We start from the raw sequence: 18,013 nt of genomic DNA on the forward strand, positions 1-18,013 counted from the left end.
TTTTGGGGGGAAAGATTTCTCACCTGCTTGTCAGGGCTGTTGTTGTAGTCATGGGAGATCAAGTACATTTGCGTCTTTGTATTAGTATCATAGTGCACAAGAATGGATGGTGAATACCTGGTATCCTACCCCACAAGGGTCAGTGTTTCACTGTTGGTTAAATTACCAAGCATTTTGTGATCAAAAAACAAAAAGTTTTTCTTAGTTCTGAAGATGAATTTTTTTCACATACATCCTAGAGGGAAATTTTAAATGTAATGTTCAGCAACTTCAAACAAATAAAATGAAACACCACAGTGGTCTATTTAAAAACCGCTTTTTCAAATGTGTATAGTATTTGACTTTTTGAGTGGATTCCCATAAACTTCAAAGACCCTACTATGGTTTGCTAGGTTTCTGTGTTAATAGAAACTGAAGTTTGTAAGAGTTCCAGGACAAAGGTAAGAGGTAGGCATAGTATTTATTGTGTAAGGTTGGTCAGAAATTGGTGTTAGCTACTTCCCTATTACAACAAATAACAAAGATGACAAAAATCACAAACTTACTCTGCCCTTTATAATAGGAAATACTTCCGTAAAATTTTTCTGAGTTTTATTAGTTCTTGACACTAATAAGTTGTTTTCCATCGTTGCAGAATTGTAAGTTAAGCACAGATTTTTGAGTTGGAATTGTTGTAATCACTGCTATGTAAAAGAAAAATGTTTTTAGGGAATGCAGTTACAAGGTTTGAGTTCTCTAATAGCTTTATTAAAAAGTGATCTCTGAACTTGGGACAAATATTGGCATTTCCTTCCCCTCGCTTCTGTGGTCCAGCTGTTTATAATAAGGCTGACTGTTGTCTCAGGTGTCTCCAGTAATGTAAAGGACAATTAAGAGTGGTTGGGGCCAGGTGTGCTCCTTTCTCTCTATGAAATTAACATTTCCTCCAAACTGTCATCATTTGAACTCTGGCAAAATAAAATCCCTCAAGTTAACACAAGCCATTTTGAAGCTTGTCTTTGACTAGAAAGGGAAACTGAGCCTATATTATCATTCTCCTCACTAGTAGGAGGAACAACTCCATTCAGCCAGGTCTCAGGATCTCCTTCAATGCATTCTTCCTGAGAAAATAAGGTGGTTTTCAGGTTCACTCATTGACTTAGGTTGGTCACTGCTTCTCTTTTTGGAAGGAACATTGAAGAATCTAACACGGGGGAGAATTACATCACAATTTTAATTTTGCTACATACTGAAAAAACTTTGGCACAACTACTTAACCTAAACCATTTCTTTTTCTTGAAACAAAGCTTTCTTCCTAATACAATAACACTTAATTGACTAAAGCAGAACAGCAATGTCATTTGGTTAGTTTTTAAAAAATGAAGCCATAATTTTTTAGTAACATTTGGAGGCACAAAAAAACATACAAATTAAAAAACTTGTCTTTACAAAAATACTCTCTGTGCATGTAATAGAAGTTTTTTTTGGGGGGGGGGGTTAGGGTGTTTTCTTAAGTGTAGAATGTGAAAGAAGATCCCAATAAATTGAAACTCATTTGAGATCAATTACTATTTTTTTGTTGTTGTTCTTAACACATTAACTGCCATTTGAGTTGTATTTAACTCAGCCTAGTTTTGAGCCTGGGGCCTCATGAAGCAAAACCCTGCAGTGGGTTTATGAAAATCTTACTTGTTGATGTTCTTATTGTTACAATTAATATTGACAATTTAATTCTAAAAACATGGATTGCCTTGCGTATAACTCACAAACAGAAAACAAAAAATAATTAGAAATTAGAAAGGATTGTTTTAATATTAATAAAACACTGTGGCCCCAGAGAAAGTTTTTTTTTCTAGTGTGGCAGTCAGTGTTTTAACTCAGATTCTCCCTCTTGGAAAAGCATAGATGGAATCATTAAATTCCAGCAAAAACCCTTCATTATATTGTTAGTTTTTACATTGTGACTACTTTGGACATTTAATAGTTTTTATTTGCATAGTATTCCATTTAATGAGAGATTTTCCTTGATTTTCCTTAAATCTCAGATTCAGCTGGAATAAGTTTTACATGACTGCCACTGTACAAATTGCTATTGTATAACTGTAGAAATTGAGGTATAAGGGTAACATTTTTGCCAAAAGGGGGGAAGGGTTATGTTTTATGTTTTATTCTTTCAGTGAGTTACACCAGTCATCCCAGAAAAAAGAATTATAATTGAAAGGAATGACACTATTGTAAGAATTCATTATGTTATATTTTATGTGGTTTTATTTCATACTTGACTGAGCAATTAGAAAAGGCTGACTCTAGATACTCTAATCAAACCAAATAATAGGCATCTGTATACACAGTCACACTAGACATTTAAAGACCCAGAATTTAAACAAGTATTAATTTCATAGTACCTGAGGCTTTTCCAAGAAGTATAACGGTGGCTTTCTTTGTTTTTCTGAAGCATCAACTACCTTATAATTTGCTTTAAATGCTAAGCGCAAATTCAAAAATATCAAACATTTAGGCCCCTTTAACAAGTTTATAAACTGAAATTACAGCCTTTGAATAAGAGTACAAATTGAGGCTACTCTTAGCATAGGAGACCTTTAGCTATTGAGATCAAAGTGGAAAAAAGCTCCTGTGGTCCCTGGATAAAAGAGCGTACTACTGAATTTTTCTTCACTTTTAAATGCAGAATAAAAATCCTATCAAAGATACTTTCAGAAACATATCAATTAAATTTCGCTCTCACTATACTTCAACTCCAGATTGGACTTTAATATACGATCATTGGTTTGACCATTGCCTGTGACAGGGTCATATGGTAGGTAGGTACTCAATAAATATATCACAAAGCAAAGTCATGTTAAGAATCCCCCTACTCAGATTATCCTAGTGCACAGAAGGTTCAAAAACAGTTTGGAATCCTTACAGAACCTATCAGAGTTTGAGTCTGGAACAGTACCAAAATGAACAAGTACTGTGTTCTTTTTAATAGGTGCAAAAAGTTAAAATAAGCACAAATATGCATTTCTTATGAATTATCACAATAGCAATAGTTTGGAATACGAATATAAATAATGACTTTCGGTGAATTTACTAAAATATACTGAGGAATATATTTAGTAGTTCACAACATCTACAATATTTAGCAGTCCAAATAGGTGTTAGAGTAACATTCAGTTTCTTATGATACCTTGAAATATTTACATCACAAATCTCTCAAAACCTAAGGCAAGTTAGCCAGCACTCAAGACAAAATTGCACCTATGTGAGAAGGGGAAAGAGAGAGTTTTATTACTCATAGTGTTTTCAGCCTGTGATTGTGGTAGTTTCTAAAATGTAGTAGAAGATGTTTCCTTGAATACCACTTTCATGCCTCAAGCTAGTTCTTACTCCTCTATCAGTTTTATTTAGATGCTCACCCCTCCAAAGGTACTGAGTTTTATACAACAGTCAAGGTTTTAGAAGCCTTGTTTATTCAAACCAAATCTGTATTTTTCCAAGTCAAGTGTCATTTATAAAAATATGCACACAATCCTCCATCTTCTCTCAAACACCGAAAAAAAAGGAGTCCTGATTATACGTGGAAAAGATTTTCTTTTGTATTTAATGCAGTGAATGTGTTGTCCACATTACCATTGAACTAAATAAACATCTGAAATTTGATACAATGAAACAAAAAAAAAATAGTCATCTGTTAATGGTTACTATCCCCTAGAGACATCTGTGGTTGTAGAATATCAGGCTTATAGACATCCGAATAGACGTCAGCACAGAACATAAATCTCACATAAGGTATAATTGAAAGTTATTTCCAACAAATTATCTCATCAAACTTTCTGTAGTAACATCAACTTCATGGAGTATTATGTTTTAGCAACAAACAGTGATGGTGGATGTAAGCATTTAGTCTTTTTTTAAATATGATGCGCTAAATAGAGCATATTGAGGTCAAAGCCTTTCTGTAGAAAGGGAATTTAATTGACATTCTTTCAAGCATAGTGTATAAACAGATCAAAATAGTTCTATTATAAGAAATAGTATTTAACAACATATCTCTAAAATAAAAATACTTTAAAAATCAGCTTCAATGAAATTGAATTTTTAAAGAATCTTCCGTTAGAGTGAAATATATATTTCTTGCTTTCAGCTTTTCTACATTTTTTCTAGTGTAACTCCCACCCCAGTCTATTGTTAACAAAGTAGTGCAAAACATTGTCTACAGCAGTCTCTGCTGAGTTTAATCCTCTACCTAGTTAGGGAAGTAAGATGTTCTCACCAACCAAATTATTTTTCTCCAGAGGTATGCTCCCTTGATATACCAGGGAGTTAGATATAAAAACTATTAATACCTTAAGAATCTTGGGAATACATTTTTAAGTATCACTTCTATGGTAAATAGTGAAATATTTGTAAAGGCAATCCCCCCCACAAGCAGTTTATTTTACAAAACAGGTTTTCATGCATTCATGTTATCAAGAATGATTATTTTTTTTCATAAATGAATGTAATAAAACACTGGCATATCACTTAGCACACTGCATTCTCCTCTACATTAAAATTCACACTTATGACAAAAATCATAGTATGCATTAAAGCATTTCAGTAACCTAATGAGAAAGCAGATTTTTTTTTCCTTTGAGAACACTTGAGTATTAAAATATTTTCAGATGCACAAAGGTATACTCTGACACCAAAAGCAACATGGATATAGTTTGCTAGTATTTTTGACAACTGAAATAAGTTGCTAATTTGCTAACTTGGTATAAATTAGAGTAGTGGTCGGTATAAAAATTCAGATAGGCAATCGTTTATAAACCTGGCAGTATTTATGTTGTGTAGTCCTGTAGAGATTTTAAGGTTTTAGATGGAATGATAGAAAGTTTGCAGGTTTTGAGTGTTGCAGATTTTCTGAAGGTGGGGGGGAATGTACCTTCACTCACTAGCTTAAAATCAGCCTAGTCATACCTAAGTAATTTGCACAGGATTGAATGTCAGGATCTAAAGTCAGAATCTATGTTAAATTGAAATGCATCCGTTCCATTATTCAGGCTTTGGGATTTCCCTCCCTTTTGAAATGTATAAAACATAGAAAAACTGTAATGGATTACTTTTCAGATAAAAAATAGTCACATTTAAAAAAAACTGAAATCAAATTGACATTTACAATTTATGTAGATTTAATCAGCACAGTTGAGTATTTAATCTAATATTCTGGTTCTTCCACTTGTAATTAGAGAAATGTGTATCTTCCACTGTTATCATTCTTACATTTGTTCTCTCAGTGTTATATTATTATCCACAGCTAACAAAGCTTTCACACAGCAGTAGCTAAACCTTTATCAAGTTGAGTCTGTACAATAGAAGTATATTTTCAAAGACATATGCCTTTGTACACTATTTACAGATTCTCTCAATCATGATAAAAAGGCAAAATAAATAAAAAGCAGGAAAGAAAGGAAATGCTGCTGAGGCTGAAGGCTTTTTCTTTTATCTTCCCAAACAGATGCTGGTCTCCTCAGTGCTGGGAGCTGGCTAGCCAAGATTGTTTTTCTTCCTTTTATACGGGCTATGAGAAGGATCTGGTTTCAGTTCTTGGTATTGCACCTGTTTAAACAGAGTTCAGAGAAAGACTGGTCAGGTGGCCACTTTCTGGCAAAGAAGGGAAAAGCAGGAATGAGAGACTGTGCTTGGGGGAAGAAAATGCTCACTCTAAAGGTTGTATGGGATCTGCAGCTGGGATGCAGAAAACAATAGAATGACAGAGCAGAAGTCAAAAGGAAAATCCTGCCAGAAACTACATGTAAGCCCTATGTGAACTTTAGTAATGGGCTGGGGTCTACACTGTCCATAACACATTACATTAAAAGCAGAACCATCTCAATTTAATTTGAAGGCATGGATAATAGTTCTTTGCAATTTTTTTGTTTATTTAACACAGTTTTCATCTCCATCTAGCCACTCTAATGTCAAATCAAATGAAGAACTCAGCTGAAACAAAGGAAAAAGATATCACTACAACCCAGCGTTAAGATTTTGATAAAAACCTTTCTTGGCTGGGCGTTGGTGGCTCACACCTATAATTCTAGCACTTTGGGAGGCTAGAGCAGGAGGATCACTGGAGCTCAGACATTCAAGACTAGCCTGAGCAACATAGCAAGACCTTGTCTCTACAAAAAATTGTAAAACTTAGCTGGGTGTGGTAGCACACCCCTGTAGTTCCAGCTATTCAAGAGGCTAAGGCAGAAGGATTTATTGAGCCCAAGAGTCTGAGGTTATAGTGAGTTATGATGCCACTGCACTCTAGCCTGGGCAACAGACTGGAACCCTGTCTCCAAAAAAAAAAAAAAAAGTAAACCTTTCTTGTTATACTCTGAAAATAGTTGATGGTTAAGGGGCATTAAACTCAAAGGATTTCAAAGGATTTTTGAGATGTGCTTCAGATTTCAAAAAGCAGTCAGCACCTCCCCCACCAACTGATCTCCCAAATATGCATGTTTAAAACTTACTTAATTTGTGCAAATTCTGGAAGAAGTGTTTCCCTCTTAAATGTCCACTGGCACATTTTGCTTTCATCATTTAATATTCCTATTTCCTTTCCTCAGGTCATGGTGACTTCCCTTTACGAACTCTAGCTGAACTTATTTAGAGGAGAATCGTCTCTGACAACGCTGGTAGGTTCTTTATGTAACCTGCTTCCATTCTAAGTTGCTCTTGGACGTCACCTCAAGTGAGCTAAATTTCTGATTGGTAAAATCTGCTACAGGCTTTATTACGAACTTTACCCAGCTCTTCTAAGACTTTGGAAATTAAAAGGATATAAAAGTTAAAACCCAGTGCCACACTCTAGTAAAATAATAGCAATAATAATGAAACCTACATACCACTTGTACATCTGAAGGGACTCTGGAAAGGAAGTCAAGTAGTTCATTGTTGTCAATTGCATATGGACTCCGAAGCTTTTTTGTAAATTTATTGATGCCTAAAGTGACAAATCAACCATTGAAATCTCCAAAGTTTGGAGTTACACAAAGCACATTTCTTGCAAAAAGTGTTACAGTGACTTGAAGATCCAGCTTGTATACTACCCCTGAGCCTGAGTGAGTGAACAAATCTACTCAGTTTTCTCTCTCCCTCCCTCCTTCCCAGTTCAACTGCTGCTTTGTTTTTCTCTTTGCACTTCAGTAGCTCCTTCCAATCAGGAGAGGCTATTTGGGTAATTAAAAGCAATACCTAGCAGTCATGAGCAGTATCTTGCTTTTTTCCACCTCAGTATTATGGTACTTAGAACCCTTGCTTTAGTGTCTCATTTATGATGAAACTTGGCTTCCTACATTTTAGATTGAGATTGTTAAGGCAAAAAAGGTCAATGAATTTGTTTCTCATTTTTCAAAAGATATACCTTGGTGGGGAGAGGTGTGTTGCTGTTAATGCATGCTAAATCTTTAGAAGACACCTGACCTTGACTTTTTTCAAACCTGAAATGAAAGCATTTGCTACCAGCTTTTTGAAAAAAATTAACCAGGTTCACTGGTAAAAACTGAGCCACAAACTAGAACATCTTAGAGGCCCTGTAGGATAAACTTCTGGAATCTTGATTTTGGTCTCTTGTCTCCTCACATAGGACCCATGTCTTAAATTTCTGATTGTCACCCATCACTAAATAAATAGTGTTCTTGTTTTGTTTTATTTGATGAAACAAGAGGCCCAAACGCATTCTCTAAATTGCCTTTTAAGACAGCTGGGCCACTGCAGGTTACATAGCCTAATGTCTGTCCTGGGCTCCAGGTTCTGAGAACCCGGGGGCGAGGGGGAAATGGGGTGTTCATCACCTCCCTCAACAGAGATGGCTCCATAAGCCAAAGGCAGCTCTGACCCTAAATCGGTTAGAGCTAATGAGGTGCCACATGTGACACTCTACCCTGATTCCTTCAGTAAAACATATCAGGAAGGAATGAAAGATGAGGGCTTAAACATACAATAAGAAGCAAGAACATAGTAGAAATTCTTCTTCCCTTGTGTAGTGAAAGTGCTATCTTCATTGAATTTCTTAGAATTGCAGAATTAGGAAGGAAAAAAAATAATTACCATTTCCCCTACCTCCCACACAAGTGTAAAGGTAAGGACAGGGTTGATGAGTAAGAGGGAGGACTTTGCTCAAGATATGACAAGATGGGCCAAAAAGAATAGGGAAATAGGAATTTTAAAACTAGAGGGTTTAGAAAAATCAGACCGTGACTCACTGTATTCCAATTTGTTTCTGTAAAAGTCTTAAAACTCCCATTGATCATGATCAATGTAAGCACATGGTTTCTGAAGACCCATTTTGGTTCTTTGCATTTTGTATAGGTTTAGCGATCTTAGGTGTATGTGTATGCAGGTGAGAGGCAAATAAAGAATTCTACTTCTCTCTAGTCTTGTTTATGTATATATCATTAGTGTCATAGTTTGCTATATTAGTAGATCCTAGAGACTGAAAATTGAGTTTTTCGAACAAGAATTTTTTCAGGCAAAAAAAAAAAAAAAAAAATGTATGCTGAAACTGCCTGCCTCGTAAATGGATCCTAGCTACATAGGCATTGTGTTGGCATGCAGCATTAAAAATTGGGACCAAAAAAGTCACTTTTAAAGTAGGTTTTTGTAGAAGCATTCTTATTTAATACATATAAGGTAGTTTTTGTTGCTGTTTCTAAGGAGGCTGTAAATGCCAAGGACCCTTTTCCTGACTCCTAAAGGTGACCTCTTAAACAAGCGGTCATGTATAGCACCGTGTTTACATACACTTCCACAAGATAAAGTGCCACAGCAAAAAAGCGTATTGTCCTAAATGCACCATATGGATCGAAATGCCTCTGTTTGTATATAAGTGGTGAAAATAAATCAGAGCGATATCTAGACAAAGCTACACTTTGATATATGAAGAATCTGCACAACTACATGTTTATAGTATGATGAAGCCTATGGTGCCAGATAAGAAAAATGCATTTTGCAGGTAGACCTAAATCTTTATACTGTTGTGATTTTTAACTGACCTGTCTCTTTTCATCATGGAGTAGCTTCATGACCATAAATATAGGGAACTGCTGACAATATAACTCATCCCTTAAACATAATTTGTTCTTAGCCTGTAAGACAGTTTAGGGAGGGAATAAAGGCTTTACTTACCCCAGACAAGGACAATGTATCTCAGTGGAATGAAGTACAGGATAACTGTGAACACGCAGAGGGCTACAATGGCCAGCCAGCTTAAGAATGGGACAGTCCAATTGAAAGTACTGAATGAAAAATTAACACATCAGCAATCTGAGCACTTCACGCCTTTTTCAAACAAAGATTAAAATAAACATGATTCTGACTAACTTGGGACCTAGTTAATCTGCATTTCTCTCTGGAATGAAATCCTATTATAATAGGCTATCAGAGGACACAGGCTAGTCATAATATGCTCAAATCCATGAACATGGGGCCCAGGTAAAGGGTCTTGCCACCCACCCCACCAGATTCTCCCCAGTGACTTCAGAGTCTAAAGCCATTGTACTACTTGGGTGACTCCCCACATGGAAAAAGATCGTTGTTTTTCTACTGCTAAGATGAACACCCAACCTTGTTTTTACCAAGTTTTCATAGAGGGGAATGCCCCTGGCTATACCATTCTTCCTTCTATCAACTCTCAGTATTCCCCACATTGGGAATAAAATGTTGCCAGCAAGTGTTGGTAGACATAAATCTTACATGGCTGTGTAAATCCTGATTTTAGAATTCCTTAAAGGAACACTCCCTACCTCAGCTATGTTTCAAATGAAACCAGAAATCAGGAAAGGGGAACAGAATAAAGTGTAAAAATTCACCTGTCATCATTGCTCTTCTTCTCAGAAATACAGAGGTAATTAAGAAATAAAGTCTACTTACTATTCTCTGGCAAATGTAATTGATAATATAGAGGGCTGGGTCAGAGAGGGCCATAAGACAACATAATAACAAAGAACAGAAACAGGACCAATGAATAGAAGTAGTTACAAAAAAGATAGTACAGAGGAGAGATGGAAAAGAATTTAGAGGGATAAAAAGAAAAATGGAGGCAAAAAAAAGACATAGAAAGTTCTTTTAAAAGATTTAGAAAAATCAGAAATGGCATATGTAAAGATTGTAATCGTTTAAAGGCTTTTTGTGTAGAAGCTCTGTGGTGAATCTAGTAGTTAAGAGAATAACTAAATTATAAAGAAAATAGAAACACTACATGGAACCTCCAGGGTTGGGTATATAAATAAGTCACCATTTAAGGTGTAGCCTGCAATCCTTGAAATCTCTCCTCAATGTTCAACCACTAAAGAGGAACTATCACGTTGACTGACTCTTAAACACAGTTTAATGAAAAGAGCCAAGAAGTTAGCAAATCTGTGTTCAAAGCTTAGATTCTGTTATATGGCTTTAAATGAGTCAACCTAACACTTGGTTTCCCCATTTATAACACAATAGCTTTTCTGGTATCAAGGAAGACTGATTGTAATGGTAACATGTTTACGTGACTTAAGGTGATATTATTAGGATCAATCAATTCCAGGAGCCTAAAGTATGGTATTTTTTCTTACAAGGCAGTGACGAGCACCAAAGACACTTTAGAAAGATATTAAAATTGTATATGTGGGTAAATGTTAATGTTTTTTATTTCTTCTAATTTCCTGATATTGTATGCTATTGTCATTGGGGTGGGGTTTGTCCAGGGCAATTTTGATCCAATAAAGGATCACTGCTAAAAGACTTTCTTCCTGTACAGTGCCATAGCATAATACTTAAGAGTTGTTTCTTAGCTTTGTGGCATGTAGCTTGCTTTTTGTGTCTCTCTAGGTCAACTGTTTCCCAAAATTGTTTTTTCTAGTAAAAGAGCCAATGTTGGATCAGTCTGGTTGTCCTGTTTTCAGTAACCCTTGGGGTCTGGCTTTTTTGTCTTTGTCTTTTTCCTCTCCTGGTCAAGAGTGAGCATCCTTAACTGTCACCAAGTGAAGGATCATGCCTTCCCTTCTTGATGGACACCTGTGCTTCCCTTGCTGCTTGTGGAGAGAACAGAAGGCTGAGGGTCTGCTTGCTTTCCTGTGGCTCAACTCAGAGCCATCCATCATGCTACTCCATGTGTGAGGGCACTGGCTCCTCACTCAGAAAACCTTCCTTTTGGGAAGCCCCACTGAAGGACTCCCTGTGTTCTCCTTACTCTTATTGGAAGGGTAAATGGCAAAGAATCCTCACCAGTGTAGCCAATGTTGGAAAAATAAAAAGACTGCCCTTTTCTATATCCATACTCTGCATCATGGAATCTAAATCTAGAAAATAATTTCCCCCCCAAAAAAGATGCAATTCAAGAAAGTTCTGGAATGATTTTTTTTAGTAACAAGATATTATAATTATAGAGTCTTCATTTTGTGCTTAAAGATTGCTTCTGAATCTGCTTTCTGGACAGATGCTTTTAATCCCATGTGATCCCAAAGGAATTTCTTTTTTAGCATCCAAAAGATTGTTGTGCAGAAGAGATGGCTCCTACCAGAGTCACTGGATCCTATGCCATATTCCTATACTTCCGCACAGAAAGTTCTATTAAACCCAGGTTTCCCCCAGGACTGGTCTACCACCAGAATCTGGTCATATCCCTCAGCTAGCCATCATGTTTTCCAGGCAAGCACCTGTTCTGAGGCCTCCTGCCCCCCAGGATTACAAAGGAGCTTCTTCCTCTCAGGCATTCACTAGCCTGACCCAGGGTCTTCTGGTATAAAAGATGTGTCTTGTCAGGTATCAGCACACCATGAACCCAGATAAAGGGGATAAAGGACAACAGTCAATAGAGAAATGCCCCAAATTTAGGGCTTCACACTGTGCTTCACTGGATAGGGTGTGGAGGACAAGAGAACGTTTTTAGACATGGAAATACACAGAGGAAGGAGGAGAGAGAATGGATGTGGAAATCAGTCTTCAGAAGTCTAACACTGAATGTTGCTTAGAGGCACATTTGGGAGCGAGAGGGAAGCTGTTCTGTCTAATATAATACAAGAAAGTGGAAACTCAGCACCTAGGACTATGTGGAAATGTATTAAACAAAAATTATACAAAATAAAATGCATTATCCCTTGCAACATGAAAGGCACCGGATGAATGACTCACACTTTTAGTTTAAATAATTTACTCCTTTCAAATTCTGTGTATGCCTAAGGATCCAAATCTGCAGAACACTTTTGGTTATGAATAATAAACAATGAATAGATATATGAAAGTAGGAAAATATAGACTTATCTGGATATACAGCACCCCGTCTTGAATAGACCATTAGCAATCATTATGTAGGCCAATTTTCACATAATTTAGTAGTACGGGGCCTTAGTATATCTTTTAACTGAAAATTGTTGTAAATCTACCTTATAAGTAAACCGCTTTTTAAAAGTATATTAATAAAATTATTTTAAATAAAACACAAGTTTCTTAATTTTGCATTAGAGCTCAATGAAGCTTTATTTCCTTATTTTAAAAAATTAAGGAAAGGATTCTATTTGTTTAATTATAAACCTTTTCTAAATGATAAAGCATTAATTTATTCAATTGACAGCTATTTAAATACACAAATTTGAAAGAATTTAAGAATATTTTTGTAGGGTGCCATATATAATTTTTTTTAATTCAGAGTAACTTGAAAATCTAACTAGACCAATAATAAAAAACAGGTGTGTCTTGATTACCTGAAATCCTCATTTAGCTTGGTTTATTTTTTTTCTATCACAATTTCATATTCCATTTAAGAACAAAGTCTTTCACAGTGAAAAATGTGCTAAAATTTAGGACGGTGTTATTTCTTCAAAGCTACAAGTATGACTTCTTTCCAACCAATATGTTCTGAATTTCAGGAAGGAAATTGACAGAACTTTCATAAAGCCAAAGACTGGCAGAAACAAAGTAAATAATGATGAAACTGAGCAATAGATCACCCAGAAGGAGTGTCCCCTGCCAAAAAGAATGTGGCATTTCACCCTCCAAGAAACAAATGGACACCCTGTCCCACAGAAGGCCAGGGCTCACATGTCAGCATCACTCACTTCTTTATCCTTTCGCCAAAGGAAGCCACTTCATCTAGGATGTTCTGGACACTGACACATACTTCCTGGATGGCATAGATTTTATTTATAAATCCCTTTTTTTCACTGTCCTAAAATACAATAAAAAAAAAAGAAATTCTGTATGAGTAAAAGTATTCTTCAGTGCTTGAATTCTTTGGGTTGTCCCCTTTTTGCATTTTTAAACTTAAATAAACTTCATCTTTGTGTGCATATAAATGGGTAATTGGAGCCCATGAAAATTTCAGGATATTAAGGGCCTTAAGGAAGAAGGGGACCCAGCATCACGGACCTGTGCTTACTATAATTATAGGAGGCTGCAAAGCAGGAGAGTCAGATTCTACTGCTCTTGCCCTGATGGACAGAAACATTGGGGGTGAGAGGTGGTAAGAGAGAGAGCAGGTCTCAAAATTACCAATGTTGGATTCTGCACTGATCCTGGACCCACCAAGACTACTTAGCAGACCCGGTTTCTTGACCCCACTGTCCACAGACCTAGGTCTCTGGTCATGGCTCCAGATATTTCAGCAGCAGAGAATGGCAGATGCAAACGAGAAGATCTGTGATCAGTGAAAACTGCAAAAACTTATAAGGTCAACTGAAATCTCTGGATGCTTCATAGATGATAAGATACATACTAACCTTCACCACCCTCCTAAAAATAATAGTCCTACATATTATACAGTAGCATATGCTATAGTAAGTCCTATTTCCCCCTATTTGTACTTAGTTCTTCATTTTAAGATTTGTGCTGAATTTAAGCAAGGCTGGTGAGCTCCAGGTAATGCATGGGGTGGGGATTGATCTTAAAGCACCCAGAGAGTAGCAAAAACCTAGAGGAAATGTGCATATTGTGTAATTTTAGACCCAGAGGAAGGAAAAGTGATGGCCTTTCACATTTGAAAATTCTGCTTAGTAGCCTGGCATCACAGGCACTTGCCTAGGCTGTTTGGTGGAGACCATCCAATTCTGATTCCATGACTCCATTCCTCCATGCCAGCTTGAATATCTATAGAAATGTAGATCCAATTTCATTACTTTAACTTCTTTTGAACACTTACACACTATGCCAGAACACTTGAGACCTCATGTGGCAGTCAGTGCTTGCTGAAAGCAGCCAGGAAGCTAGAATAATAATGTCATGTTGCACATTTACATACTGACTTTCATTTCAGAAGAGTCTAAAGCACTTTATACTGTGAACACTTGGCCAGGACTGGCATCCCTCCACCTCAGAAACTGAGGGCAAATGAATGACAGGTATGCACACATCCTCCAAGGATAACAGGGTATACTGGGACCAAGGACATGAAGGCCAGTTTTGTAACTTGATCTTTAGTATAGATACCAGTTACTTAGAGCCTTCATTTTAAATTTAATTCCCATGGAAGAAATTGTCTACATTATTCATCTTTCTTATGCCAAAATGGATTGTCAAACAATGAAGTAGATGAGATGCTTATAGCTGAATAGCAGTATAGGGAAAAATTAACTACTCTTAGGGGTTTCCCTAGTATTTTTAAAAGTCACCCTTAACTTGTTCTGACAGACATGGGTGTATCAATTTCTTCCTCTCTAGGATTAAAACAAGATGTGTTAATTTCACCAGTGCAATTGTATACTGTAGAGTATAAGGAATTACCAGTGGCTTCTTCCAGTTCTTTTTATGACTACAAAGTCAGTCTGCCCTAATAATCTGCATGGTCCTTAAATTCTCATCTCTCAAGCACCAGCTAAGTCCATTTATGTCTATGAGGCAAAGTGTTCTTATAAATATTTTTCTGCATACAGTGTAAGTCAAGCTGGAGTTGAATGAAGCATGCTGGTTGTATGCTTCATTTGAACTTTTCCAGTTCAAAATTAGGTGAAAAATATTTTACAAAAACAATATGTAAGATTCTTAGGTATAACCTTAAGAAATGTGCAAGATATATATGAAAAAATGTGGCTTTTCCCCCCAGTTGAATGTATAGGTTTAATGCAGTTTCAAGTAAATCCTAATGTTTGGAGTGGAAGAAATGGGGAGAATTTGATAGTGTTTCTAAAATTTGTTTGGAAGAACAAATAGGAAACTACAGCCAAGAAATTTCTGCAAAAGAAATAATGAGAAGGCATTTAGTGTACTAAATATTTAAGTAATTAAAGTCAGATATGGACATTGAAAGAGAGATTGGTATATGATAAGTTATATACAAAGGAAATAAAGAAGGAAATATTATGTTACTGGACAATTGGTTTAACTACTATTTGGGGAAAATTCAGTCCTACCTTAAATAAACTCTTAAATCTACTTCAGATAACCCAAATTACCTCAATATTTACCTCAAATAGATAGCTCTAAATACATTATAGATTAATTTTAAGAAGCTAAATGCTAAAAATGAATTATAAAAAGATAAGACAACATAGGTAATTTATTTATTGACTTTGGAACAGGAAAGAACTTTCCAAACCTACAAGCAATAAAAGAAAAATAATTACTAGTAATGGTTACATAAAATTAAAAACTTAGGTCAAAAGTCATAAATTTAAAAGGCTAAGTAGAAAAAATATTCAAGTATGGACATGATGGGATGGTATTTCTAATATATTCAATAAGCATCTGAAAATTTTTTATTACAGTTTTGTTTATAATAAGAAAAATTATTAACATGTTGGATGGGATTAACTATAGTACATACAATTGATGGACATGAGATTAGAAAATATTTAGAGGAAATATTTAACAAAAATGCTTATGAAATAGAAAATTTAAAAAATATGTTAGAAGTAAATAATCCTAACTTATTTTTCAAATGGCTATGTTGGGGAAAAAAGATGAAGGAAATGTGCCAAAATATCATCATGGAAATTTACCTTCTTCATGCCTTGCTGTAATATTCAGATTCTTTGCAATTAATGTTTTTACTTTCGTAATCAGAATATTTCCCTGATTTTTCTCCAGTATTAAAGGAATATGAGTAGAGGAAATAAATGACTTGCTACTTAATGTGCATGATTTTACTGTGGTTTATTCTTTTCTTAATCTATTTTTTGTACTTTTATAAGTTATCTTATTTTTGGAAAGAAGTGGAATATACGTAGACATTCATCAAGCACCATAAAGTGCTTTTCACATAATTCATTCAATCCTCACAACTGTGCTACAATGTCATTATTTTTCTCCACCCTGCAGAAGAGGAAACTGAGGCTCAGAGAAAAGTGACAGAGCTTGGATTGGGACTATACCTGGCCAACTCCAGAGTCTGAACTCTCCTTGATATACTGTGTGACCTTCCTCTTCTATCCAGGAAGGTTTCAGTTCCTACCCAGAATCTCTGTGAGGTAATCAAGAAGGGTGGGCGCCCACTTGTGTTGTAGACAACATGATCTAGCCTCGGGGCTCATCATGCAGCTATAATCTTCAGCAAGAAAATGAAAATCAGAAGTATGATTCAAAAGCAGAAAGGAGAAAGATGTGTTAGAAACCACAAGAATTAATGTCAGTAATGTGGTGTGGGACCTTCATTAATAGGATGTGTCATTTAAGGCATCTGCAAAGATAATTTTTAGTAGATACTTTAAAATCTAAGTGCTGATGTATGATGATTAGCTAAGATTTTTTAAAAATATGCTCACTCTTAATTTTCTTTGTTTCTCCTGCACAGCCCACCGCCAGCCACTTCTTTACCCTGGGCAACCGAAAGACAAAATAAGATGGTCTATATGTAATTGGCAAAGTTTTAAAAGCAAATGCTTTGGGATAAAATTTTTATTTTAAAATCTCTGTCATCAAAATCTATATTCCTCCTCTGTGGTCTCCAACCAATGAAGTAATTATTCTTTATATACAGTATATGACCCAAAACTGCAATGGGTAATGGAATTGCTCTGTGTTGCATTCCAATATTTCATACTTTTTTTCACTAATGTTCAATACTTTATTAGTAGAGAATAAATTGGTACATTTCTTTTATTGTCATTTTTGCTTTCCTTTATAAACCAGCTTGGTTGAAAGAAATATCATAAGGTAGTTAATCATCCAGAGGCTTGGTAGTGACACTTTTTTTTTTAAACGCATTATTAGAGTTTCTTTTGAAGATATAAAAAAAATTACCCATAAAAAGCGGCTATAACTATAAATCTAAGAATGTGAGATTTATATTGCACAACTATTTCTAATGATTCTATACAAATTTTTAAAAGCTCTCTTATTAGATTTTTAAATAGTCCACAAAACATCACTAACTGTAAAACTTGAATTACAGTGATTCTTTAATATATGCCTATTTTACTATCGCCTATCACAATAGAAAGTTAGCTAGATTCTTCCAGAGAAGTAGCTACTCCTTAGCTTTGAGGTATTTAGGAAAAATGTAAGGATCTAAAAATAATCAGTAGGTGTACCTAACTTATTTGGAGAATCCTGTTTATTGACTTTCAGGGTTAAATGACAGATACCCCTCTTCCTTGATGCTGTTTTGAATGGGGACAAGAAGCCACAGTGATGTGAATTCTGAGCCAGGTCGCTTGTGCTGGGCTGTATCCTGACTCAGACGTAAATGTATTAGTGCACTAATGCATTTAGTGGTCATTGTGAACCCTGTTAACATCATAGAAAATGAATCTGTTGAACACCTGTGCTGTGTTAATCAAAGTTAACAGGTATGTGGAATATGTTTGCTACAAATATTATAAAATTAATGTTATTTCACTTTCTAGGGTCAGAATATCTTAATAGTGAAAAGGGGGAGCTATTAAATCTTATGCCAGGATAACAAACATAAAATGGAGCTGTGCCAACAAACACGTAGGGGTATGTGGCCCATGGAGGAAGTATTCAGATTTGAGATACCTTCTACCCTGAAGCGCTAATCTTGATCATAATATTATTTCTTTTTTAAAGTCTTTCCTTTTTTTTTTTTAATTTTCTTTATTAAAGAAAGAGTCTCACTGTCACCCCAGGTAGA

At 35.6% G+C, this 18,013-nt stretch overlaps 1 protein-coding gene across 6 annotated transcripts in view; it reads right to left on the reverse strand.

Annotated features, from left to right (window-relative positions):
- Positions 1-3,195: 3,195 nt before the first annotated feature.
- Positions 3,196-18,013, reverse strand: part of MCTP1 (multiple C2 and transmembrane domain containing 1) — a 494,950-nt gene continuing 480,132 nt past the window's right edge. For 4 of the 6 annotated variants that reach the window (XM_069491903.1, XM_069491902.1, XM_069491901.1 and 1 more), the window contains 4 exons: positions 13,047-13,156; positions 9,142-9,251; positions 6,861-6,958; positions 5,512-5,583 (listed from right to left, as the gene is read on the reverse strand). In XM_069491903.1, coding sequence (XP_069348004.1) covers positions 5,512-5,583; positions 6,861-6,958; positions 9,142-9,251; positions 13,047-13,156 — 390 coding nt within the window. Of the gene's footprint in view, positions 3,241-5,511; positions 5,584-6,860; positions 6,959-9,141; positions 9,252-13,046; positions 13,157-18,013 lie in introns of those variants that run through there. The other 2 variants (XM_069491905.1, XM_069491904.1) reach the window with 1 other exon arrangement.

The sequence above is a fragment of the Eulemur rufifrons genome, chromosome 17 (genome assembly GCF_041146395.1).
Source record: "Eulemur rufifrons isolate Redbay chromosome 17, OSU_ERuf_1, whole genome shotgun sequence".
Classification (NCBI taxonomy): Eukaryota; Metazoa; Chordata; class Mammalia; order Primates; family Lemuridae; genus Eulemur; species Eulemur rufifrons.